Source organism: Hemicordylus capensis, chromosome 2 (assembly GCF_027244095.1).
Source record: "Hemicordylus capensis ecotype Gifberg chromosome 2, rHemCap1.1.pri, whole genome shotgun sequence".
NCBI lineage: Eukaryota > Metazoa > Chordata > Lepidosauria > Squamata > Cordylidae > Hemicordylus > Hemicordylus capensis.
Genome location: NC_069658.1, coordinates 200,416,192 through 200,441,773, shown reverse-complemented (window position 1 = coordinate 200,441,773; position 25,582 = coordinate 200,416,192). Strand labels below are relative to the sequence as shown.

General features: G+C 42.6%; 2 protein-coding genes across 5 annotated transcripts in view; both read left to right on the top strand.

The window, feature by feature from the left end:
- HOXC6 (homeobox C6) overlaps positions 1 to 25,582 on the top strand; it is a 163,812-nt gene that overhangs the window by 4,948 nt on the left and 133,282 nt on the right. Inside the window, exons 1-2 of one of the 4 annotated variants that reach the window (XM_053296766.1) lie at positions 8,403 to 8,802; positions 9,712 to 10,919. The exons of 1 other annotated variant lie outside the window; for it this stretch is intronic. In XM_053296766.1, the coding sequence (XP_053152741.1) occupies positions 8,403 to 8,802; positions 9,712 to 10,022 (711 nt within the window). In that variant the 3' untranslated portion in view covers positions 10,023 to 10,919. Of the gene's footprint in view, positions 1 to 8,402; positions 8,803 to 9,687; positions 10,920 to 25,582 lie in introns of those variants that run through there. 2 more of the 4 variants (XM_053296765.1, XR_008316303.1) reach the window with 2 other exon arrangements.
- HOXC5 (homeobox C5) lies at positions 13,695 to 25,142 on the top strand. The gene is made up of 3 exons (XM_053296769.1): positions 13,695 to 14,184; positions 14,845 to 15,059; positions 25,035 to 25,142. Exons 1-2 carry the CDS (start codon positions 13,695 to 13,697, stop codon positions 15,057 to 15,059), a joined length of 705 nt encoding a protein of 234 aa, XP_053152744.1. The 3' UTR covers positions 25,035 to 25,142.

Sequence of the window (25,582 nt, the reverse complement as noted above, 5' to 3'; positions counted from 1 at the left end):
GCCTAATAAAACGTATGTGTATATATATGAGAGAGATGGCCTCTTGCTCCGAAATATTCTCGTAGATAGCAAAGATGTTGAGATTTGGAAATTAGTGAAATTATCACATCATTACATCAGTCCTTTGTCTAGCCCAAAATGTGTGAATCTGGAAATAGTCATCTTGAACAGAACGGCGGGCAGTGGAGAAGTGTCTGCGGGGAAGATCATGAGCTCGGGCTTGTTTATGTTTAATAGGCTATTTTGAATTTTTACTTAGGTGCAGAGGGAGAAAAATAGAAAAAACCGTATAAAACATTACAGTGGATAGCTAGGAGTCAGAAAATCCTGTCCCAGGTTGCTGATCAGATCAATCAGTTTCATTGATGTTTATTTAGACTCTTCTAGTGAACACGGTCTCGTTTTCATGATGTGCGTGTGTGCAGACGCTAGGTGTCTAAAATGAACATGTAATGGGAAGGCGCACTCACAGTTATTTAAAACATAGAGTGTAATTCTGCGACCTGAAAACCCCTTCGAGTCCCGCCATTGATTTAAATGAGAAGTGTGGGTTGCCCCCAAATAGTTCTTCTCTGGCAGCTTAAACACCAACAGGGTGTGGCGCGAAGTTTGGGGCTGGCCCCAGACTACTCTCCCAATAAATTAACAACACTTAATCGGTTTAATACATCCCAGTCTAGGGAGGGAGGGAGAGAGAGAGAGAGACTAAGGACGGTTCCGACCCTTCTAAACGTGTCACTTGGAAGGTAAGGCCGCTGGTTCCAGCTGGAGTGTCGTCAGCTCAGCGTGGTCAGACTCTGGATATTCGTCCTGTTTGTTAAGAAGATGAGTTTGCCCTTCAGTGGGAAGGAAACTCTACTGACGGTCATGGAACTTGTTGACAAGGAATCCTGGTCGGCTTCACTGGGCTGTTTGGATAGACGAAGGTTGTTTGGTTTTCAATTGTAGAGGTTCTCCTTGATTGAAGTAATAACGGAGGTTGCGGACACAGACATGCAGGCCTCTTTTAGATCAGTAGATTGCGTGTTATTGGAAACGGGACTTTTCTTTCTCTCTTTCTCCCTCTCTCTCTCTTTTAATTGCTGCTTTCTTTTTGTTTACTTATTTTCTATACTGCCACCAAGTGACTGAAACTTGGCAGGCCAACAATTTTCCAGTATGGTGTCCTCCCGACCCCTGCCCCCCTCCCCTCTTTTGGAGGACAGAAGGTGGGTGGGAGAAAGATAGAGAAGAAAGAGTCAGACAAAAATAACCTTATTTCAGGACTGGAGAGTTCAAATGCTTGAAAAAGACTGGTCTGCCATAAAGGCCGGAATCGCAAGGACTTTTACTACCTTCAAGCCAGAGCAGTCTCCTCCCCTCCGTTCCTTTTGCTGTCCCATAAACAGCCCCTTGTTAAGGTTCTGGGTTGATAGTTAGTACTTTAGAAGGTTTGGTTTCTCAAAGCTATTCGAAAGCCGGCTGTTTGAGATGGTACCTATTCACTGGAAATTTCTTTCTCGCCTCTTCGGCTGTTGTTTAAGTCTCTCTTTCTCTCCGCCACCTCCTCCCCCGCGTCGTTCTAGAGTGCCGCGTTTTAAATCACTTCCAAAGTTGATGCATTCATAAAAACAGATAAGACGAGTCAGGTCGGGGACGCTACTCCTGCCCCACTCCTGGAAAAAGAATGAGTGTATTTAAGCAGGTCCTACAATGTTAAATCGTAGTTCCATTAAAGGCAATGCAAATTGACTGCATTTCCCAAAGTGCAAAAAAAGATTGCCTCTCCAAATATATCGTTTAATTCTGTCTAAGTGATCACGTCTTTTAAAAACACACATTAAGGCAACTAATATTAGATCCTGACTTATTGTTTTCCCCCCACCCCCTTCTTCCTGGCTTCCTAAGATTAATTTTTCCCTCTCCCTCACCCCCATGTGCAAACAATCAAATAATATAAGAACTCATAGATAATGACAACCATTTCTCATCGTTGAATTATTCTTCCTGAACGTATTAAAATCGTATTCTTCTTTGTTTAATCTGTTCATGGGCGTAAGTAGTTGCTTATATCCATATTTTATGTTGCTCTATAATATCACGCTTTATAATTTTTAAGCCGGTAACTATTCTCCATGACAACCCGGCGTGACGTCACGACCGAAACTCTCCTGAATGTCAAAAGGAAGGAGGGGGATCATTGCAGAGAACATTTCCGTGCCATAAAACGGAGTAATCCAAATCAACCATAAAGTTCGCCAAAGTGAACATTCTTTGCTGAAGTTTGCAATGGGATCGGGCCATAATAGAGGTTGCATACACTAGCAGGTAAAAAAACACACACCCTTTAATTGGTCAAGCCAAGCAATAATATTTTATCACTTCGACGATTAAAATAGGGGCCCTATATAGGTTCGAAACTAAAAGAAACGTTTTAAAAGGGGAAAAGCTAACTGCTTTTGGGTAGGCAATATCCTCATTCCCCACCCCTTCTATCTGCCAATTAACTATAACAGAAAGTTTTCACAGTTGTTGATTGGTTAGAAGTGCCTTTAATTGACAAAGATTTCCCTCAGAACTACACTGTGGGTAAATACAGAAGGCAACGTTTGTCAACATTGCTTTGTTACTTGGAAACGATTGACCGACACGAAGTTCTGGTTTGCGTCCGGAAGATTTCGAACCTTGGCGACGAGTTGCATCAAAAGATCTGGAATGAAAGAGAAATAGAAGACTACATAAAGAGAGCGAGACAGGCCATTGATGGTTTAGGTACCAACAACATATTGGCTGGGGAAGAACAGTCAGAAAAGAACTTGAATCCTGGTTAGGAACGGAAACACATTTATTTCGGAAGTTATTAAAATAATTTCCCACTCCACTTCCCCCACCAACCAACTCCTAGCCACAATTGTTTTGCCTTTCACGGATGTGTCTTTTGACAATATCCAGAATTCCCCTTCACATTCCCGCCTCCAAAACAAAAATACCAAAAAACCCTATGTACGGTGCTTAGGAAAACGCGTTTCCCCTCAAATCCTCAACCTCTCCTTTTACACCCCCCCTCCAAAAATTCTCCCTCTCCCCCCCCTCTCTCTCTCTCTCTCTGCCCCCCCCAATAGCCCGATTTGGAACAACTGGGGTTGCTTTCCAGTAGGTATTTGGATTATGCAGTTTTTTGGATTTGCTTAGTCCTTTTCACTTTTTGAAGATAATATTGGTTTTCTTGGCGCATTTGGTGGCTCATATGGAGGGGGGTGGGTGGGGAAGTAAACCAGGTTTCCACCATCCCCTTAAAAAAAACAAAGCAGAACGTTATAAACTCCTTTTTAATTAACAATGATATTATAGCAAAAACATCCCAAGCAAAGCAGGATCATAAGAGATTTGTATTATATTTGAAATGAAGTGTTTCTGGCTTTTTATGACTCTGTTGTGGGTAGAGTCGCAATAGCGGATTCCATACGATAAGAAGAGAGGAGAAAATCTTTTTAGTAGGACTTGGAGAGAAAACCAAACCAAAACAAGGAAACCTCCCATCTCATTCGGTTGTTATGATTGCTCATTATTGATCTGTGCGTCTTTGTCAACAAAGAATGATTTCTTTGGTAATGAAACCTCAAAGTCTCCCTCTTTCAGATTATGTTTGGAAGTAAGGCTGGAATAAAGTTTGATCAGTATTATAACAGAAGCCACGGCGGGGGCTTTGAGTGAAACTAGGGGTTTAACTAGGGGCTTTGCGTGAAACTAGTAGTCTGCTTACTTGAAATAATCAAAGTGTAATTACTGTAATATAAGGTACGGCCCAAAACAATGCCATCATATCCGTCAAGCACAGTTGTGCCACATTACGTATATATAATCAAATGTTGCCTCTGTGCTTGTGTGTGTGTGTGTGTACACACACACACAGGAAACATTTGATTAAAAAGATTGCTCTGCTGGAGCAGGGATAATTCGAGTGCAAACGCTCTAAATAAATAATTACAAGACAAGAAGCTCCCGTATGCAATAAATGTCAAGTCTAAAAAGGCTGAGATAACATATATAAGGTGAGATCATCTAAAATGAGGTATCTATTTAAAGACACCACGTGCAGAACCCATAGAACTCCTAAAAATATGTGTGTTTCTCGCAAATAAACCCTTGACCTCATCCTATGTTCATCTGTTTCTTTGCTTATCTGTAGCCCTGCTTCAATGAACGGAGACATAAACACAAATCTTTTCTTTTGGAGGAAAAGAAAGTGGATCACCGAGTGTGACTTGTTTACTTTGGAAATGCATGCATTTGATGTAAAGCGTGTGTATTTTCCATAAACACATATTCGAGCACACATGCATACACTCAACTTAGGTACAGCATATTGTTGCAGTACAATCCTGTGCAGGTTGACTTGGAGAAGTGCAATTGAATACAACGGGACTGACTGCCTAGTCAGCTTGCTTTGGGTTGCAATCTAATTGGTCTCATCAGCCTATACATGGTACAGAGATGAATGCCTAACTGTATGGACTGATTTTCTATATATATATATATATGAGTACATAATGTCAACAGAGTATGTGAGAGTGTGTATTGAGGTGAACATCCTCATTAATCTGTCAGATGATGGTGATGATGATGATGATGATGACGATGATGACGATACATTCTTCCACATTATACTACAGGCTAATACAACATATGAACAGTAAACAAACGCATTTGACCCAGCCAGGGCAACTGTGGAGGCAAAATTAAAACCAACCAGACACAACCTGCATTTATGAATAAGCAGTTTCCCACACCTAGGCAACAGTCACTGGGTGAGAATTTGTAAAGCTTTTTGGCTGCACTTGCGTTAACAGTCTCAGCTGATCGCCCTGTCATTAACATGCAACAAAATCCATTTTCTCTTGAAACAAACAAGAGAGCAAACAAATGCGTCTGGGATTCACATTCCAGATATTTCAGCAAAACCAGAATTTGACAGTATCCAACTGGAGCTGCAAGACGGTTGGGGGTGGGAGGGAGGGAGGGAGGGAGGGAGGTAGCTGTACGATAGTTCTTGTTTCCTTTCAACAATTAGTGAGGATAGAAAACACATGTGTTGAATGTGCATTTTTGAAGCTTTTACTCTAAACCAGTTCATCAATTCGCTAATTACAGCCGAGAGAGAGAGAATTCTAACGAGACATTTTCCCCCTCTCTTTTACATCAGTGTGGGGGTAAAGTCCGAGGTAAAAACAAAAAGAGAAAACAGCTTATGAGTGAGGGGATGTTATTGCAGCTTTCTGTGGGCTCTTTAACTCCAGGGGGCGGGAGGGGGGGGGGGAGAGAGACCCAACTGCTATTCAAGAACTATTCGAGGACTTGTGCATATTTTCACTGCTGTGTAGCAGTTTTAATAAAACATCTGTTCTTGCTTCTGCTGATGAGTTTACATAATTGTTTGCAGACCAATTTAACCAGAAAGAGTCCTACACATTTCCCTGTACATGTTTTTCTAGTGAGGTGGAAAGGAAGGAGGAATAAGGAACTCCCTTTGATCAAATGCATTTGAGAAATCTTAGTAATGATTCTTTTAAAAATAAAAATAAAAACCTCAAATCAGTAAAATATCCATTACAACTGAAAATTCTTGGCGAAGGCATGTAACTAACAGAACACTGATCCATATACATGTAGATCTCCTGGCGTCTTCTTTCCCATCCAACCCCCCCCCCCTTTTTTTAAAGGAAGGTTCCATGTTATTTTTTTTTACTCCCCCCCAAGCCAGCTGTTTTCTCTTCCCTATAATTCCACTAGACTTTTAAGTCTTCTCTTCTGTTTAGATGAGTAATAAAACATTTGACTTTCTCCATTCGAAGTCACTTGGTAGTTACACAGTTCTCTCCAAAACAGTTCTTTAGGAACTATACAGTCCCTAATATATAAAAACTTCATCTCAGCACTTTGAAGCGGTTGAGATTAGAATTATGATTAAAAAAACAATATATCAGCCTAGAGGCTACACTCACGAATCTATCACACACACACACACACACACACCCAGGCACAAACATGTTTAAAGTTCTGGAACGTAAAAAAAATAAAGCCAATTTACAGTGGAATTTTCTGAGTTTATACACAGAAACACAAACACAAGCACACGAACTCTGAAGGGCGGAGTTCAATATTTACAAAACTCTAGTTCTGATTACAGAAGAATGGACCAGGAGATGGGAGTGAAGTTCTTCTTTCCATCAGTTAGGTTGATTACCCATAGAAACTCTTTATTTTATTTTATTTTATTTTATTTTATTTTATTAAAGCCTTAAAATTACTGTTACTGGTTTTCAGAGTAATTCAGATTACCATTAGCTTTGCTATGTTCTGTCGATCTGCCTGTTTGTCTGTCTGTTTTATCTACCTATCCCCCTACATGTACAGACACATTAGATGCGTTGGTATGTATATCTTATGTGGGGGGGAGGGGTGATGTTCTGGTGCTTCCTCCACCACAACTGTACATCTCTGTATGTTTTAAGATTCCCTGCTATCATTTGTTGAATAACTGGGGAAGGAAAGAAATGAAAGCAAACCAAATATTATGTTGAAAATCTCCATACTAGTAAATCTTAGCCATTTGCACCAGCCTTAAATGTGTACAAGTCTGGATGACTTGTACTATTGCAAACATGTACATTCAGTCAGGGGTGCAAGCCAGAAGCTTCATAACAAGCTGTATACTCCCTTGCTATCTTTGTTATGTTGTCTGGTTATTATGTTTTTAAAGAAAACTTTTTAAAAAATCATACTGACACTCAAGGAACACTTAAGGTTGTACAAGAGGAATACTTCAGACCCCTTTTTGTCAGTTGTAGTCTCGTTTATGGTTTTATTACTACCATTGATTACTTTGCTTTGTTGCACAGAGGAAAAAGATCATAAAATCCTTTGGCATCCGGGTTCCTGTTGGAGCAGGGAGGGGTGATTGGGGGGGGGGATGTGCTCCCCCTGTTTCTCAACTGAAAGCTTTTAGAGATACTTCACCCCAAAGAGGAATGTTAAAAGTATTGATTCATTACAAGGAAACACAATGAGAAATAGTCCAGGCTTTCCACATATTCATCTGATTTCATTTCATGGATCATTCCCTACCTCTAAAATAACTAAACAAAAGCCCTCTAACATGTACATGGAAATAAGGCCAAGGTTTCCTAGTCCTAATTGCATTTTTAAATAGCAAGGCAATGGAATGATGAAGGAACCTTGCTATATTTACAGATCAGCAGGTATATTTTACATTTAAGGAACAATTTATGGCACTGGGTTGAAATAGAAATTAGATTAGCTGTCTTCATTTCAATTAGTGTGTCGGTGCAAATCCGCCAGAGGAGGAGAATATAATCCACTCTCTAATCTAAACAAATATTTCAAGGGAAGTTTTCTAATCAGCCACAAATATCTGGAAACATACATTTTTTTTACCCTTTGCAAACGTAAACACGAGGTGTTCTTTCTGACAAACTCCATTCCGAATGGAAAGGCAAAGCTCTGAGGGATGTTGATGCAGCACAATGTAAACATCACCCTAGCAGTTCCAAACTCTGAAAAATGGCAAAGCGCATATTCCAAAGAGAAACGTCCAGAAAAGATCTCAATGGATTTGGTGGAGTTGTGCTTGTAATATCTGTAAAAAGGAGCTTCCAAAGTTCTTCAAATTCCAGAGTACAGGAATGCTCTAAAAGACACAGTATCTGTCCAGCTGTCACCCCTGTTTCCCTTCCTGGCTTTCAAGATGGTCTTGTAAAGAACACAAGCACTCGAGTCCACATTTATTGACCAACAGTAAATTAGTGGAGGGAAGGAGAATTTATGGTTTAATATTTTATGCACACTCGAGATTTATGGCTATAATTTCTGGGCTATTTGGTTGCTAGATATTAAGCAAGCATTTTCAAAAGAATAAATATCCTGATTCCTGAACTCTAGGACCATCTCCCCCCCCCCTTTTTTTTTTTGTAAGTAAAGCTCTATTGGAATTGTGCATTTAAAAAAAGTCTCTTTCTTTCTTTCTTTCTTTCTTTCTTTCTTTCTTTCTTTCTTTCTTTCTTTCTTTCTCTTTCTGCTGTGCCCCTCCCTCCTTATGCCTCTCCCACCCCTCCCTCGAACCATACTTACTATTTTCCCCCTCTTCTTCTAAACCATCTTATATTTAGAATTTCGAGACTTACTTTCAATGCATACTTAGTTTCAACTGGGGAATCAACACAAGCAAAAGCAATTTTTCCGTGTCTTGACATCTAGCTTCCTATTGGCTCAGAACGGGTCAGCTGACTTTGTCATTTTGTCTGTCCTGGAGTGGAGCCGTCCCTATAACAATCTAGTTCAGACTACAAACTGGAGACAGAAATAAATATTAAAGAAATCATACAGCCAGGTATAGGGGGGAAGATATGAATTCCTATTTCACAAACCCGTCGTTATCTTGCCACCTCACCAGTGGTCAAGAGGTACTGCCCAACGTGGCTCTCAATTCCACTGCCTATGACCCTGTAAGGCATTTTTCAACTTATGGAGCAGCGGTTGCTCAAAACAGGATCTATTCATCTCCTTTTTATTCACCGCAAGATAATGTTGTGTTTAGTTCCAGTCGGGGACCATATGATTACGGATCTAATGCCTTTTATCAAGAAAAAGACATGCTCTCTAGCTGCAGGCAAAATTCTATGGGACACAATACACAAACTTCCATTGCACAGGATTTTACAAGTGACCAAAACAGGAGCACATCCCAGGAACAGAAAACTAGCATTCAAATATACCCGTGGATGCAGCGCATGAACTCCCACAGTGGTAAGTTTTACAGCTTGCAGAGATAAATTAAATAAACTGAACCATCTTTACGACCGTCTCCCTAGCAGAACAGGCTCAGCTACTTTTTATGGCCCCATAAAAACAATAATATAGCTTCCTCACAGTTGCCGCTACAGGCCTTTTATTTGTTAAGTTGTTGCAAGCAAATATGGCTTGTTATGCTCTTTCTAATTAAAAGACTTTGAGAGTGTAAAATATCTATAATAAAGTGCAATCAGCTCTGATTTTTTCCCCCTTGGAGGGGGTGGTAATGGAAATTAAAATAAAGAATAGAAGTGGGGTATCTTCATTTTTATTTTAAATTAAAAAATTTTTAAAATGAAGTTTCCCTGATAGGTGAGAAAGGGCATTTTATGAAGGGGGGTGGGGGAATGCAAAGTGTCTTGTCCAATAACAGGTTTGGAGATGGGGATTTATGAAGTAGCTTGACTTCATAATGTATGGAAGGAGTGTCTATTCCTAGTAATTAAAGCAGCGTTGGAGTAAGATCTAATTAGATTTTTTTTAAGTTTGCAGAAATAATTAAAAACAACGCATTCTGAATCTTTGCAAATAAGATAGGAACGTGCTTTCAATTAGACGACCCCCTCTCCTTTCTTTCCTTCCCTCCCTCCCTCTCTCCATGTGTGCTGCAAGATTTTAATGGGTAGAAAGCCTAAGGAACAGAATTAGATGGTAAGGAACAGAATTAGATGGTGTATGTGTGTTGGTGTGTGTGGGGGTGTTGGTTGGTTGGTGGATGACAATAAAGACATGGAGGCTGGGGTCGAGGAAGTGGTGTTTGATGGACTTCGTTTTGGGCTATTTATTTATTTATTTATTTGCACATCTTTTTTAAAAAAATCTGTAGCTAATGGATTTTAGTTTGTTTGGTTTCCGAATCCTTAGGGGTCGGCTATGGAGCAGATCGAAGGAGGGGGCGTCAGATCTACTCCCGTTACCAGACCCTGGAGCTGGAGAAGGAGTTCCATTTCAATCGCTACTTGACGCGGCGGCGAAGGATTGAGATAGCCAACGCTCTTTGCCTAACTGAACGCCAGATCAAGATCTGGTTCCAAAACAGGAGGATGAAATGGAAAAAAGAAAGCAATTTGAGTTCCACCCTGTCTGGAGGAGGTGGCGCTGGAGCAGCTGCGGATAGCTTGGGTGCAAAGGAAGAGAAAAGAGAAGAGACAGAGGAAGAAAAACCAAAGGAATAAACACTGACGGCTCAGCTAGCATCCCCCACAACACACAGAATCCCCCACCCCCATTTTCTCTTCGCCCTCCTATCTATTACCACTGGCACAATTTATACATTTGGCTCCACGTAAAGGGGGGAGAAAGAGAGAGAGAGAGAGAGAGAGAGAGAGAGAGAGAGAGAGAGAGAGAGAGAGCTCCCTTCCCCCAATTCCCAGTCTCCAGCACTGATGTATCTAGTTTTACAACTAGGTCCAAAATCGCCCTTACTTTCTGCCTCTAAAGCCCATCATCTTCATCTCCAGCCCCACCCACCCCCACACACGCTTTCTCCTTCCATGCGATCCTATTTATCTACCTTTGCATAAGGACTGTATTTAACGCAACACCCAATTCCTCCTCGTCTCAAGAAAGAATTTTGCTGTAGGGGCTGCCTGTGGCTGTATTGGGATTAATCCTTGTCCCGATGAACTCTATGCAGTTTCGCTTCCAGAATAATACCGATGATAATGGTGGTGGTGATGAAAAAAGACCATTGAATTGCCTCCCCCAGTTAAAATATTCTCCTTCCATATCCCTTCTTCCATACCTCTAAGCTATGTCTACCTAATTATAGCATTTTCCAGAGTAAAACTAATTGTATTTAAACACTACCCGGGGTCATTATGCATACTACAAACTGTGACAGTTTCTGTGTGAATATTTTTAGATGTATTTGTGGTCTCTGTATTTATATTTATGTTTAGCACTGTAATGTTCAAGCAGTATAAAGTGAATGGAATTCTATAGCAAGTAGGATTTAAAAAAAGAAAGCAAGCAAATGTTGTGTCACACTCTCTAACATCATGTATAAAGGTCACGTCCAGAGGACTATGGTTGAGTATTTAATAAAAACTGGATATTATTTTTAAAATTTATGGCATGGTTTCTGAAATTCAGTGGGGAAGATCTCAGGTGGGAGAATGTTGCTCAAGACCACTGATTGTGTGTGTGTGTGTGTGTGTGTGTGTGTGTGTGTGTGTGTGAATGCTCCCTTTTTACACGCCATTATCCTTGATCGCTTGTCAGCACAACTCTAACCACATTTAATCAGAAGTAAACAGGGTGATGGGTAGAAATAATTTACTGCTGTTAAGCATGCTTAGGATAATTTTCAAAAGATATATTTCAATAGATCACACACACACACACACACACCCCAACAACAACAACAGCACAGGAAGGGTTGTGGAGAGATGCTACTTTCCTACGACTCTGTTCTCCCTACTGTACCATGACAATTGCATGAGAAACTTATCTCCATATGTTCTGGTGTTCTAATTTAAAAACTCAAACAGAAGATTTGATTTCATGATCTCAGGCCAAATGACTGACTCTCTCTCTCTCTCTCTCTCTCTCTCTCTCTCTCTCTCTCTCTCTCTCTCTCTCTCACACACACACACACACACACACACACACACCTTTTTCTAGGTTTAATTTCGATTTAAGCATCAAGGTGGTGGCAGGAATTATTATTTTTGTGTAGCACTTAGAAAAGGCAGTAGATGCCAACGCCATTCTTGTTGCATTATGGCATAGGTTCAGGAATTGTCCTCCACCTTATGTTTAACCCACAGGCATATTTTAACCAGATATAAACATCTGCGGACTAAATTTTTGTACCTAGACACATACATTTGGTTGGAAGGCTTAACTACCTTTAAATATATTGATTCAAATCATCAGGGTCTAGTAGACCAAAACAAAAGACCCCACCATTTGTTGATTTCTCCTTTCCTCTTGTCCACAGTCTTTCCAAGATTGTGTGTGTGTGTGTGTGTGTATAAAACACACACATCCACACACCTCTCTCTCTGTGTGTATAAAAAGTCCTGCACAATAGTCAATATAATTTTAAATTAACACATACATGTATGTATATTTGCATTCCTCCATATTTTTCCACATTCCTCCATAACATTTTGATCAGGTATTTCTAAATGCTCACAGCCCTGAACAGACTCAACATTAAAATAACCGTATAGCATGAGAAAAAGATTATATAAAGACTTTTAAAGGTCTTAGATGAAATTAAAGCATAATTTTAAAGGGGTTTAAAGCACAACATTCTGTCTAGATGACACCATCAGTTAAGATGGAATGAGGACAATAAGAGATTGTGGCTGATTTTATAACTCACACTGCGTCCCCAGTGTTAAACCCACATAACAAACGGAAAAGAAAAAACCTTTGGGTTTCCTATTGTTTCAATGAACAGCCGGGAAGAAATTACTTTATTTCTCAAGGCACTCGGCAGAACCAACCTCATGTTGGCAAGCAGTAAATTGCGCTGAGCTAAGAAAACAGTGGCCAATATCTTTACCTGCATGATACAACAACAACATTACCTGCACGATACAACAACAACAAAAGCTTCTTAAAGAAGCTTCTCACGTGCCCACGTATTTAGATGCAACGAAAAACAAGGTGAATGTTTATTCATTCACCTAAGGCACAAAGATGATTTATGGGGAGGCCGATTTGATTCACAACCTCCCCTGAATACACGAGCGCGCACTCACACACAGATATCGACACTGAAAGATACTGCACTGGACATATACAGAGACATATACGGGGAACAAGAGATTAATGCAGCGTAAGTTTCCATCTGCTGCACAGATCTGAGTTTAAAAGCATTTCCATAGGATCAGTTATACATATAATCCTATGTGAACAAAACAGAAAAGGACCTATATACATGCACATGCACATGTACATAACAGGCGTGATTTGAATACATCTAGAGTATATTGAGTTTAGTGTCTACAACTGCATATGAACATATGGCTATACTAAATAAGGCCAGCCCAAGAGAATTCGGATCCAACACTTTGTCAGCCTTGTTGAATTCACTTGAGTGCAGATGTAATGTCTATTTATTAAATCAGAATATGTTTCTGTCTACAGTAAATCAAGTCACATGGGGCTCAGGGATCATATGGGGATGATCTGCACGCATGCACACACATGTACAACATGTACAATGTACTTCAGTTGTATTATGTATATTCTCATGAAGAATATTATTACACGCGTTTGCATCTTAAGGCCATATTTCACAACACCTCACATCAAAGGCAGAAATTTCCCAATTAATCGCCGTGGACGGGAAATTAGCTCTTGTCTTCCATCCGTGCAAAGGCTTAGGGCGGTTGTGCGAGTTGTTTCACACCCATAAGCCTGGAATGTCAGAGAAGGGGTAGTATTATATGAAACGTCATACCCCAGACCCAGCACCAGGTGACGCTATAGTCTCATTGTCTCGGTGTTTTAAGTGTGGGGCCTTTTTTTTTTTTTTTTTTTTTTGTTTCCTTATGCCAACATATCACATACGTTTCACGGGCTTCCATCAATAACCTCCTGGGGTCATCAAGCCAAATTTATGACTGGCCAACACCGTCACGTGATTCTATTTAAACATCCCATATTTGGGCAGCGCACATAGAATAAAGAAAAGAAGAATCTCCACCTATAAATTCTGCACTTTAGAGAACAAAAAACCCTGAACTTCAAAAGGGCCACAAATCAAGCCTAATCAAAGGGGTGTGTGTGTGAGAGAGAGAGAGTGAGAGAGAGAGAGAGAGAGAGAGAGAGAGAGAGAGAGAGAGAGGGAGAGAGAGTGTGAGTGGGGGAAAAATATAATTCCTGACATGAGTTCCTACGTAGCCAATTCGTTCTATAAGCAAAATCAAAATGTTCCTGCCTATTCCATGCAAAGTTATGGGAATTATGGATCTGTGTCTGAGGTTCAGCCATCCAGGTATTGCTACAGTGGGCTGGATCTGAGCATTACATTCCCTTCATCTGGGGCTTCCAACTCTCTGAACGGTGTGGACATGTCTTCAGCCCCCAGATCTAACCCAGACCGACCTTCCTGTACAGTCATGGGATCTTCAGGGCACACTTTAGGCAGAGACGACCAGACTCCTCTAAACCCAGGAATTTACAGTCAGAAAGCTGGTAACAACAACAACAGCAACACGCCGTTGGAAGATAGATCTAAGAGCAGTGGGGAAATCAAGAGTGAACCGGTGCAAACAGCCCAGCAAAGCGGGCAGCCTGTGCAGCAGCAGCAGCAACAGCAGCAGCAGCAGCCACCACAAATATATCCGTGGATGACCAAACTACACATGAGCCACGGTAAACTTTCGCTTCTCGATTTTGTTTCACAGGATTTGCCTTGGTTTTATAGGCCATACGGGGCAAATAATAAGGGGGGGAAAAACCTGGGGTCGTAAATTTTACGACTAAGGCATCAATTGCTCGTAAAACTGTCCACTAAAAGGCTTAGAGGCTATATACGCCCAAATTTATGACGGCATAATTGGATCATAGAAACAAAACGGGTATAAAGGCAATATTCCATTTTTTTTTTAGAGGGGTGGGGGAGAAGGAAAGATTTTAGGGGGAGAAATAACTTGGAAATGCACTTATTCTCTAAAAGGGAGGAGAGAGACTTCTGGTTTTTCAGCCTTATCACATTATTCCTCTCTCCTAGCCTAGGAAATGGACGACAGGATAGAATTTTCCTTCTTATAGCCACTTTCTCATGGTTTAAGTGGAAACCACTTCCTTAGTGACTAACCTTCGCTTGAACTCAAAACTTTAATGTGGAGGTGATGGAAATCTCACCCTTCAAACTACCATTAAATCTAGACATGTATTCCGGATAGAGCCCAGAAATCTTTGTGTTTCTCTCTTTCATATGTTTTGAAAGAGACTTAAAAACAATATTTTTTGTTTGATTTGATTTGATTTGATTTGATTTTGGCTTTTGATCCTGTGCCTTTTATTTTCCAGAAGCAGATGGCAAACGTTCCAGAACCAGCTACACTCGCTACCAAACTCTGGAACTCGAAAAAGAATTTCATTTTAACAGATATCTCACCCGCCGTAGGCGCATAGAGATCGCCAACAACCTGTGTTTGAATGAGAGGCAAATCAAAATCTGGTTTCAAAACCGGAGGATGAAATGGAAGAAAGATTCCAAATTGAAAAGCAAAGAGTCTATCTAGGTAGAAGTTCGGGGTTGGGGGTGGGATGGGGGTTCAGTTCGCCTTGGCAAGAGTTTCTGTTGTAACCCACCTTGAGAAACTTTTCGCGGGGCTGGGGGGAGGGAAAGGGCAGAGGGTGCTGCGGACTGGACTGAACAACCTACTCCTGCAAATCTATCAGACAAAGGCGTTCTCTGATTTGTATGCAAACAGATCCTGGTCTTTAGCTTCGAGTAGAGTTCCGTGTAAAGCTCTCGGTCTGGAGTGTTCATCATGACACCCGTGCTTTCTAACCTGTGACCCTGTCTGTGGGGGAGAAATCCGTTGACCAAATCAAAAGTAATCTTAGAGTGAATGGGTGAAATTTGACCAGTCCAAAAAAGGAATTGCTCCAGAAGCATAAGCTTAGGATATAAAACCAAGGCCGGGTTATGCAGAGGGGTGGGTGGGTCATCATTAATTCCTGAAAGTCCTAAGGCCCCGATTCTAAACGCAGGAGTTGGGGGTAAGTTCCACTGAAACGCCTGGGGTTTGATGTACACGTCAAACGTGGCTGCATCCCGTGCACGCTTGTCTGAGAGTAAGTCGCCCTGTAACTTCAAGGAGACTTACTTTTGAGTGGCTGTGGACAGGATCGGGCTGCACGATCTGGGTGTGAGAGAATGTTTACTTTTGGTGTGGATTGGAAGTTTCCACATAAGGTGGTTTCCTAGATGCACTTAACCTGTTAGTTGTGGGGTAGGGGTATGCTCGCTATGAGATGTATTCTTTTGGGTGGGGGGGTGTTTCGTTTTATTATCCAACCCCTTCCCCATTGACTTATTTTTGTATTATTTGCATATGAAAGAAGGAGGATGAACTATGAGCCATCCGCTTTGGCACCTCTTCTGGGAGATATTTGTGCAAAATATTAAAGCACTGTTGGGGGAGTGGGCGGGGAGGGTGGGGGAGAAGAGTGTGAATTCTCTTGACTTAAATATTCCTGTGTATTTATTTGTTGCGTAATTAATGTAGCTTTGCAAAAGAAAACAAAAAAGCTGAAGTCTTATACAAATGTACACCTTTCGTTTACATGTACGTCCATTTTAGTCACTTCCTCCTTCCCTGCCCCCCAGTGTTGTATTCCATATATTTATTGGTTGTAATTTCGTATGTGAAAGACCATGGAACATATATATTTTGTCATATTGAATAAACGCTAAAGGATACTCCAAAAAGGAAAGCCAAGTTTGGCGTGTGAAAAAAGAAAAAAGAAAAACGCCTTTCAGGTGTCTTTTCATTAACGCTATCTCCAACCCCCTTTCCCGGTGGAATGTACTTTTCAAAAATATTTCCATAGCTTCGGGGAATGGGACCCTACTGATTTTAACACATATTCCCAGTCAGAGCAAAGAGCATAGGACATGATTCACCCGAAGTTAAGCGTATTGAAGTCCCGTCGATTTTCAGTGGAGGAGTTGAGCACACGCTTCATTCTCCCATGGATAGCAGAAGGACTTCAAAGTGCTTACTTATAGATGTATGTAATGGAACCCTAGAGCCCCATTTCAATCAATGGGACTTGCCCTGCATTCCTAAAACACAAATTAGAAGTAAGTCCCATTGACTTCAAAGGAAACGTGTTAAACAAGGATGGACTGCACTGCAGTGAGTTTCAAAGCATCCTTTCACTTCAAATGGGGTCAAGGCGTAGGCTTTTGTGTATCTTGTCCCTGCAAGGTAGGTACTGTGTTCAAGTGAGGGTCCCTTCACAAGAGCACTCCCTTTCTTAGCTGGGCCTTCCCAGAAATGTTGACCAATTCTTGAGCAGCCCTAATATTTACACACCATAGTTTTGTGTTCTTCAAGAGTTCTTCAAAGCTCTTCATCTGTTTGCTTGGTTTCCCTTCCTGATAACTCCTCGATTCCTCCTCCCACTTACAAGAGCTTAACAGTCCAGATGCAAACAACAGATCATCTTTCGAAAGGTATACCTTTGAAATCCCATTGAACAGAATAATTGGAACAGGCCTTTTTGTTTAGATAACTTCCTATAGACTTTCCATGAAAGTTGTACATGCATTGGGCGGTGTGTCAATGAAGTTGTACCTGGGGGGGGGATGGAGAGAGAGCGAGAGAGAGAGTTTGGCTAGTGTCAGGACGGTTGGATTGGGCTGAACTTGCTAGGATTTGACTCAGGTGGGATGGGTCCGACTTTGACTTGGTTGGCTTGATCTTTGGGAAGTTTCCATGCTATTCATGTAAGGAATACAACAAATGCTTCGAACTTGGGAATTTTGCGCAGCTTTCGCAATGTTTTTGAAAACATCCTTCACTCATACGCCTGGGTGGTCCCCCCCCCCTTATATGGTGGCATTAATGTATCCAGTTGACTTGATCAGGGTGCACGGAGGTATATGCATGCAGGCCTATAAAGATTTCTTTTGTGGAGTGGGTGGGGATATACATGTATGTTCCATGCGTGTGTGTGTTCTTCACTGGATGCTTGCATGCAGGGTATGCATAAACCAACAAAGCTAGCGCTCTCTCTCTCGCTCTCTCTCGCGCTCTCTCTCTCTCTCTCTCACACACACACACACACACACACCCCGGAGGTCGTGCCTGAGTGTCTTCGGAGCTATTTACAGTATAAACAAACGCTTGGGGAGGGGGCAATGGCTCAATAAACCTTTATAGTATTTCCTTTACACATTTCAAACAATTGAGCCATTTCCTGAACCTGGAAACAAAAGTTTCTTTTCATGACAGTGGAAGGCGTTCAGGGTGCTTCAGGAGCCGCTTCCTCAGACTTCCAGCCTTGCCCAGCGTCCCTCGACCTAAACATTCTGTTCTATTCCTGTCGTTTATTGATATTTTATTATTGTAATTATTATTGAGAGTCCTCTTTGACAAGATCTAATAATACTGTCACTAAGGCGATGACAATTTATTTTACTGCAGTTTTACAGTCCATTTGGAAAAAAAGGAAATCTCCGTTCCCTCCCCTTTTCTGCCTTAACTTGTCATTTTATTTTATTTTACGCAAATGTCAGTCAAGGAGCGTAAAGGAGATCAAAGCTCTGAGTTTTCTCCATTCCTTTTCTGTTTGATCCAGAGGTGCTTTTATTATTGCCTCGATTTGATGTCATACCTTGGTAAATAATGTAAGATTTCCAAATGGGCGGGGGGGATGAAACATTATAGAACCATTTCGCAGAGATATTTCTTGTAGAGGTTTGAATCTAATAAGCCATACGGTGTCAATCTATGGAGTGTTTACTGAGGCTCCGAAACCAACTTGGCATATCTGGGCAACTATTCTTTTAAACCAAAGGGCCTTTTAAACATCTGTTTCATTCTATTTTGTCTTTTCTCTCTCCTCCCCCCCCCCCCCACCTCACTTCCCTAAACTGAGGCGTTTCCTTTCCCTTTAATCGGAAGCCTGCCAAGGAATGATTGGGCTTGACAGGTTAGGGTTAACAAAATCAGATGCACTTTTGTTTTATCTTAAGGGGGGGGGGAGAGAGAGAGTCTTTAAGCTCACAGCAGCCCAAACTTTTCCATTACCATAACGCGGACCAGCCGGGTATACAGCCTTATGATTAATTATTCGTTTATCCAGCGAACAACGTGGGTCTATTTGAGCCTCTTCCCTGTCTTTTTAAAAAGTGATTTTTCAGGACTGATTAATATTTGGTTGTTGGGCTTGTCGTTGACTTTTGCTATTCACTGCCTCCCCCTCCCCTTTTTTGCCTGCTTTTCAGCCCCTTCCTAAAGAACTCGCAAAGCCAAGAAGGAAATGAAACATCGCTTACCTTTCACTGTCATCCGTGTCAACACAGTGGGGACTTTTAAAAGGCCTCCAAACAAGAAAGGAGAGGAGAGGGAAGGAGGGGAAGGGGTGGGGGAAACCCCACGACAGACCCAAAGTTCCAATGTTTGTGTGCGTGCTTTAAAAGGAAAAAGAAAAAGAAAAAGAAAAAAGATCCAGGACTTTTTGAGCCAGGGCTTATACTTTCCCTGAGAACATTAACAGAAATACCCATGGCTTCTAAGTGAATTTAGTAGTTTAAAACTTTTGAAGGTTATTTATGTGGATAGCCCAAAGCAAAAGCCCTGAATGGCTCTCGGTGAGCACGTGATGTCATTAAACTAAGTTTTATGGTTTGGGGGAGCTGACATACCCACAATATATTTACATCATATATAATCTTAACTGTCCACCATCGCAGCTGCTAGAGCTGTTTAATGCTGGGACAGTGGGACAAGGCAGTTAGTGCGGATTACGACGTCTCAGGCTGCTGTTAGTGAAGGTACATCTTCCCAAATGGATCCCTGGCGAGATCAGTGAGTTAATTTCGTTTTTTCTCTCCCCCCCCCCTCCGCTTCCAACACGAGCTTTGTTGTGGGGGTAGGAATTCAGCTGCACCTTGACTGGAGAGTTGGGGGAGGGTGTGGGTGTGGGGGTAAAAGGCTTGTGTCACTGAGGGTGGGGTGGGCCGAAGAGAATTTATCTAACAGGGACTTGATGCTGTGATTATCAGCAAGCAAGATCAGACCTCTGCCCCATTCCTCGGGGCTTGTGGAAAATTAGATAAGGAGGACCCAACGCTTTTCATCCTGGTTAAACAGAGATTGCTTCACTGCCTTCATCTCCCACCTGCTTCTGCACTTCTCTGCACACATTTAAGACTTGCTTGAGGGGCGAGGAAGGTTTTCCCTCTACACAGAAATTTGTGTCAGGGAGTTTCAGCTCCTGTTTGCATCTGGTTGTTGTTGTTGTTGTTATTGTTGTTAGATACTTTTAATTGTCCACAAGTATGTGGGTTGCTTGGCGGGGGGGGATAGGGGGTGGGGGCTAGTAGAAATCAAAACGCATGCGCATTGGAGGTGGGCTGAGAAGTGTTTGCAACTGTGTACTTCTGGTGGTGTTGGCAAGTGCGGATAGAGGAAAGCGCTTGAGAAAAACTGGAACTAGGCCGAAAAATCTGGCCAGATCTTTGTCCTTTGTCCAGATCTTTCTTTTGGAAAGGATGGACAGAGAGAAAGGAAGAGATAGTTGGGAGCAGAGAATGAGCGGAGAGGGAGGAGATGTTCTATCAGCACTCTATAAATTAGTTTTCAGAAGTCTGCTCCTTTCTTCTCTTCTCTCATTGCATCACCCCGCCGCCCCACGTCCAAAAGAAAGATATGGGGTAACTTCGGTTAACGGAACTGTCACTGAGATCCGAGAGGCAGGGAATTCTGAAATGTGGTGAGTGGCTGAATGGGTACAAGGTCTTCCCTGTTCACACCTCGCCTCTATCACGGACTAGCCAAGGGGCCTCACTCAGGCCACTAAAGCACTATCTCTCAGCCCATCTGCAATCTTGGGACAGTAATAGTGACATGCTTGATGTGGTTGTCCTAAGAATTCCAGAACGCCATCGCACGGTCTTCAATTTCCCTCCTATCTGCCCTCTTCTCGGTTCATTTGCAGAGCAGGATGATGCCCCTCGAAAGCTCATCACAATAAAGCACTTGGGGTCTCTCCCTCACTACCATGGACTAACCTGGATACTTTCCCATAGTTGGTCAGCCTTAGAAGGCAGGCAGGTCCGTGGTATTTAGCTGAAGCTCGTGGATTGGCTGGGAAGTTGCGGGTTTACCTTGAGAGTTGGAGTGACAACAATCCGTTGCAGTTTACCTAGGCAGTTTAGGTAAGGGACAAGGGAGAGAGCCGGGCCCTCCAAGGAAGAGCAAGTATAGAGGTGTACTGCTCTGGTTCACACTTATTTGGGAGTTCGGTCCCCAAATGACCGTGTTGAGGGGTGTAAAACTGACACATTCAAAGAGCGGAGAAGGCATCGAAGGGATATAATGCAAGATATCCTTCCCCTGGTCCCCTTCCCTCTCCCAGCTAGAAAAGCCCTGATGAGAATGGCAGAACTGAGGTAGGTTTGCATCTTCTTGTGTCATCCTTGGCTCGCTGCCACATAATGTTGTAACCCGGTTGGTACAGTCCTAGCAGCTCCAGGGGGCATGGTGCGTTTGGAAGCGGTTGGCTTGTCTTTCTTCCTGCTCCAAAAGATTGGCACATCAGCAAAAGCTGAACGCTAAACAAAAAAAAAAGTATTTGAGTGAGGTGGCGGGAGGAAGGTTGGAGAATGGAGGGCACTTGGACAGAATTTTGTAAGATTCCTTGAAAGCAGAAGCTACGTGGACTCAAGTGTTGCCAAAATAGATCTCATCATCTTCCACTGTGATAGTTCTCTGTAGCCGACAACAGACTTTCAAAAGTGTCGCACATCCAAAAGTCCTTCATGAAAATCCTGAAGCGTATCGCCTCCTTCTCATTCCTGCTTCACTAACAATAGAGAAAGTCCCTCCTGAAGACAGAAAAATGAACACAGGGGGATGGGGCAAAGGAAAATAGTTCCCTTTTATTTCCCTATATAAACAATAGGGGGTGTCCCCTATTCTCATTTGCAGAATATCTCCCTCCCTTTCACTTCTCATCCTTCATTTTTTTCCCTAAAGGAACGTGTGCTGATCAGATCTCACTTAAGAAAGTGCCCAAGAAGCAACCCTTGGTAGGAGGACAGCTGAATTTTCCATAGGCCTATGCAGCCCACCAGAAAGAAAGGGGGAGGGATTTGTGGGAGAAATTTCTGCTGTCTAGAGGTATGATTCATTAACACGCCCTTTCTGATTGTGCATGTTCTGGTCACCCTTTCTTTGATGGAAATGCCGGTTGTGCTTCCTATCTTGGTGCTTCTTCGGGATTCTTCATCGAGCATTCTACGTTCTTTCCCCCTTCCTCTCTAGTTTCTAGTGTGTGTTTGCAATCCTGAGAAGGTGACTGGGAAACCTCAGAAAAGGAAAGGTGGCGTGATTGCACAAGCAAGCAGGCAGAGTATAATGGAATTTTACTTCATAGGTCCCTGAATGAGTTCGCAAAGCCTTCACACTGCAACCAGAAGTCTTATACCGTTCTCCGTCCAGAGTAGAGACTGATGCAAGTTTATAAGCCACTGCTCCCATATTTTGATTATAGGCCACTCGAAAAGACAAATACAAGGAGGAGACCAATGAACACCTGATTTCAGCTTTAGTCTATTCACTTCCGTTTTGGGGTTGTGGTGATTTGAAGCTGCAAGCTTACTAGGAAGCACATCTTTCTTATTTCAGTGTCTTTCCTTCCAAACAAGAAGTGCTTTTGAATAAAAGTTTATTGGGCTATAAATATGTGGGGAATTGAGGATTAAATGATGAAGGGTTGTGATCCGGGCTGATAAGAAACTAACAGCGGTGTCCAAAGCAGAGTCAAAGTCCATAGCGCGCTTTTACAACCCCTTTCCTCAACTCTCCCCTCTCCCACCCCAACGTTTCCTGAACAAAACAACAAAAAAAACCCACATACGTTTTCTTGCTCTCCCTTTCCCCCTGTCACATACTCCAAAGAGAGAGGGGAACGCACCTTCAGTCGAATGTGAATTCCACCTGTAGACTTTCTCGCTTACTCGGAGGCACAGACTCTTCTCCTGGGGCGAAATTCTGTTCTTGCTTCCACCGGATTTGAGCTGCTTTCTCCGTGAGAGCAGACATGGACACCTCACAATCATTTCAATACTGTACAGCCATCCTTTCCTAGCCAAGAGTCTTGTGGGGCCTTAAAGATTCACAGATCCTGAGGCTTAGGCTTTCAGGGACTAGGACCCGGGAAGTGAAGTCAGCAGCGTCCTACAAACAGTGAGGGTTCTGGGAGCGCTGCGGCTGAAGATGGACTTCAAGACTCTTTGTTGGTTTTTGTTGCTACTAACTGCTTACCCTCTGGAAGACGCTTGCATAACATTATCTCGTGTGTGTGTGTGTGTGTGTGTGTGTGTGTGTTCATGCACTGATGAACTCATCCACTATATAGGTCTGTGTATGGCGATGACTTTACAATAAAGTAGATCTAAAGGAACATTCCATGGGCCAGGATTTTGTATTGGTAAGGGCTATAAGGACCAATATTTCCCACCACAATTGCTTATTGGGCAACCATGGAATCAAATCAGGCTAAATGCTAGAAGTACAGTTTCACTGGGTTATTATGGGTTGGGGATGCCACATAGGTATATGCATCAATAGGAGGGACATGCAGCAGGCCTAACCTTCTGTTCCTTCTCAGCATTTAGCACTGGCATCAGTGCAAGACCAGGCTGTACTGTATCCAGACATAGCAGACCTAGAAGGAGGCCCACTGCCATGATTCCATTTCATTTCACCAGAAATGCCTTGTGAAATGAAGCCAGACAAGTCCATATGGCTCTGCAGAAATAAAAAGTTCAAAGGAGTTCAGATGCCTATTCCTCTCCTTACCTAAGGAAGTCAAAGGTACAACAGTGCAAAGCCATTTCAGCCCCTAAGACTTTGGCCCATTTTTGCCAAACCCATTATCCTGACCAACCAAAATGTCTTTGGGAAACCAAGCCTACTTTATGGACCCTAAGGATTTTTTGGAGAGGTTGGAGGATTGGCATGTGTCTTCACTTTCCCCAGGGCTATCTCTAGCTTTTGTCGAAACCAGGTTGAAAACAGTTTGCTGGGGCCCCATAATGAATCAATATTGCCCTGACCCTGCCAGAACTAGGAGAGTCTCTGTGGCTGTGCTGTAATTAGAGCCCCAACCCCCATTGATGCAGGCCCTGAGCTACCACCACCTCCACCGCCTATGGCTGGTGCTACCATTAGGCCAACTAGGCAGCCGCCTAGGGCGCAGATCTCAGAGGGGTGCAGAAGGTAGGGGTAGGCAGTGCAAGTGGGGGGTGCAAGTACTTAGCCTTGCCTAGGGCACAAAATAGCCTGGCACCGGCCCTGCCACCGCCACCACACCACCACCCAGGCCTTCCCTTCAGACAGCTCTGGCCTTTCCTGCACCTGTGCATAGTCTTACATCCTCTTCCACTAGAGCAAGATGAAACTCAGAGCAATTTGCTCAAGGGTCCAGGCCACAACTAGCTCCTGAACAAGACAGACAAGGCTCACAGCCTGAAGGAACAAGCCAACAGAAGGAGCCCTAGAGACAAACACGAAGGAAAGTGTGGAAACAAGAGGGAGGGCTACCCCTGTTTTGTAGAATGCTTTTTCTCAAAATATTGGTGCTTTGGAAAGAGTCAATTGCATGCTGTCCTTCGTCAGGAGTAGCAGCATATGAAAACACCAACTCTGTTAGAGAAGTGGGGGGCACCTGATATCTTTCCATTCTTGGGCGCAAGAACTTGGATTGAATCGTCGTCGTCGTCGTCATCATCATCGGAACAGGGTACTATCTATTTGAGGGGACCCCTGTTTAAAAGTCCTCTTTCTAAGCATGCACAGATCAGTCGTTGGGAAACGGTGCCCATTCATTGTGCTCTAGCGCAGAGAAGAACCAAGTGCCCCAGGGCGCTGAAGTAGGCGGCAGCTGAGCTTAGATAACACTGCTGGGCGCCTTTCCCATTTGCTAGGGCGCTGCAAGCTTTGTTGAAACCGTCCCTTTCTCCCTTTCTCTCAAGGCCGAATGCAAAAAGATAATTGTTAGTGTCATGTCCAGCTCTGCTCTGAGAGCCGGCCCCTGTTGGGCACCCCAAAGGATCTCTCACTTAGATCCTTACCCAGTAGCGTTTTCCTCCAAGAAACGTGATTAAGGACTATACGGGATGCACACATGCATGCAAGGAGAGACATGTGCTGTTGGCAGGTACTTGGTAGAAAGCTTATCAGGCTTATGCTGTGACTGGAGTTTCGTACTGAGATGAACAGGAAAGAAAAAACAGAGTCACCAGAGGTCAGTTTAGGTTAGAGGTAGTGCCTTTGTCCCAGTTTACTTTCCCACGCCTTTAAAATGTGCCTGCATTTGGCAAACCCATGAGGAGAAACTCTGATTCCAATAAATATGCAGATACAATCGGTTTGGATTATTTCTGCTCACAACGCCTCATTGACTTATGGAATTCACTACAGCAAGATGATGGCTACTTGCTTAGAAGGCTTTTATTTTATTTTTTTAAGGATTAGATGCAGTCCTGATGGAAGAGTCTATCGAAGCCTCTTAGACACGATTGCCAAATGGAACCTCCATGGATACTGGCAGTCTACCTCTCAATACCAGACGCTGAAGACAAACAGGAGAGATGAAATTGCTCTTATGTTCTTCCTGCTTGTGTCCTAGAGACATCTGCTTGGCCGTTGCTAGAAAAAGGATGGTGGACTAGATAGATCTTAATGAGACTCATTAAAACAAGTATTATGTTGCAATGAATTTCAGTTATGTAGGTAAGTAGATAGATAGATAGATAGATAGATAGATAGATAGATAGATAGATAGATAGATAGATAGATAGATGTTATCTATATTTAGCTATAAATAGACACTTTTAGATTGGATTCCAATTCACATGTTATTGATTCCTGCTCTAAAACCCACTGATCCTGCACACAGGCAAGCATAATTTCAAAACGCCAGCCCAGAGAAGCGCACACCAAGTATTTCATCTATACAATGGAGAAATTACTCTGAGAAGTTATGATTACAGTAAGCGTTGAGTTCCCCCGTTCCC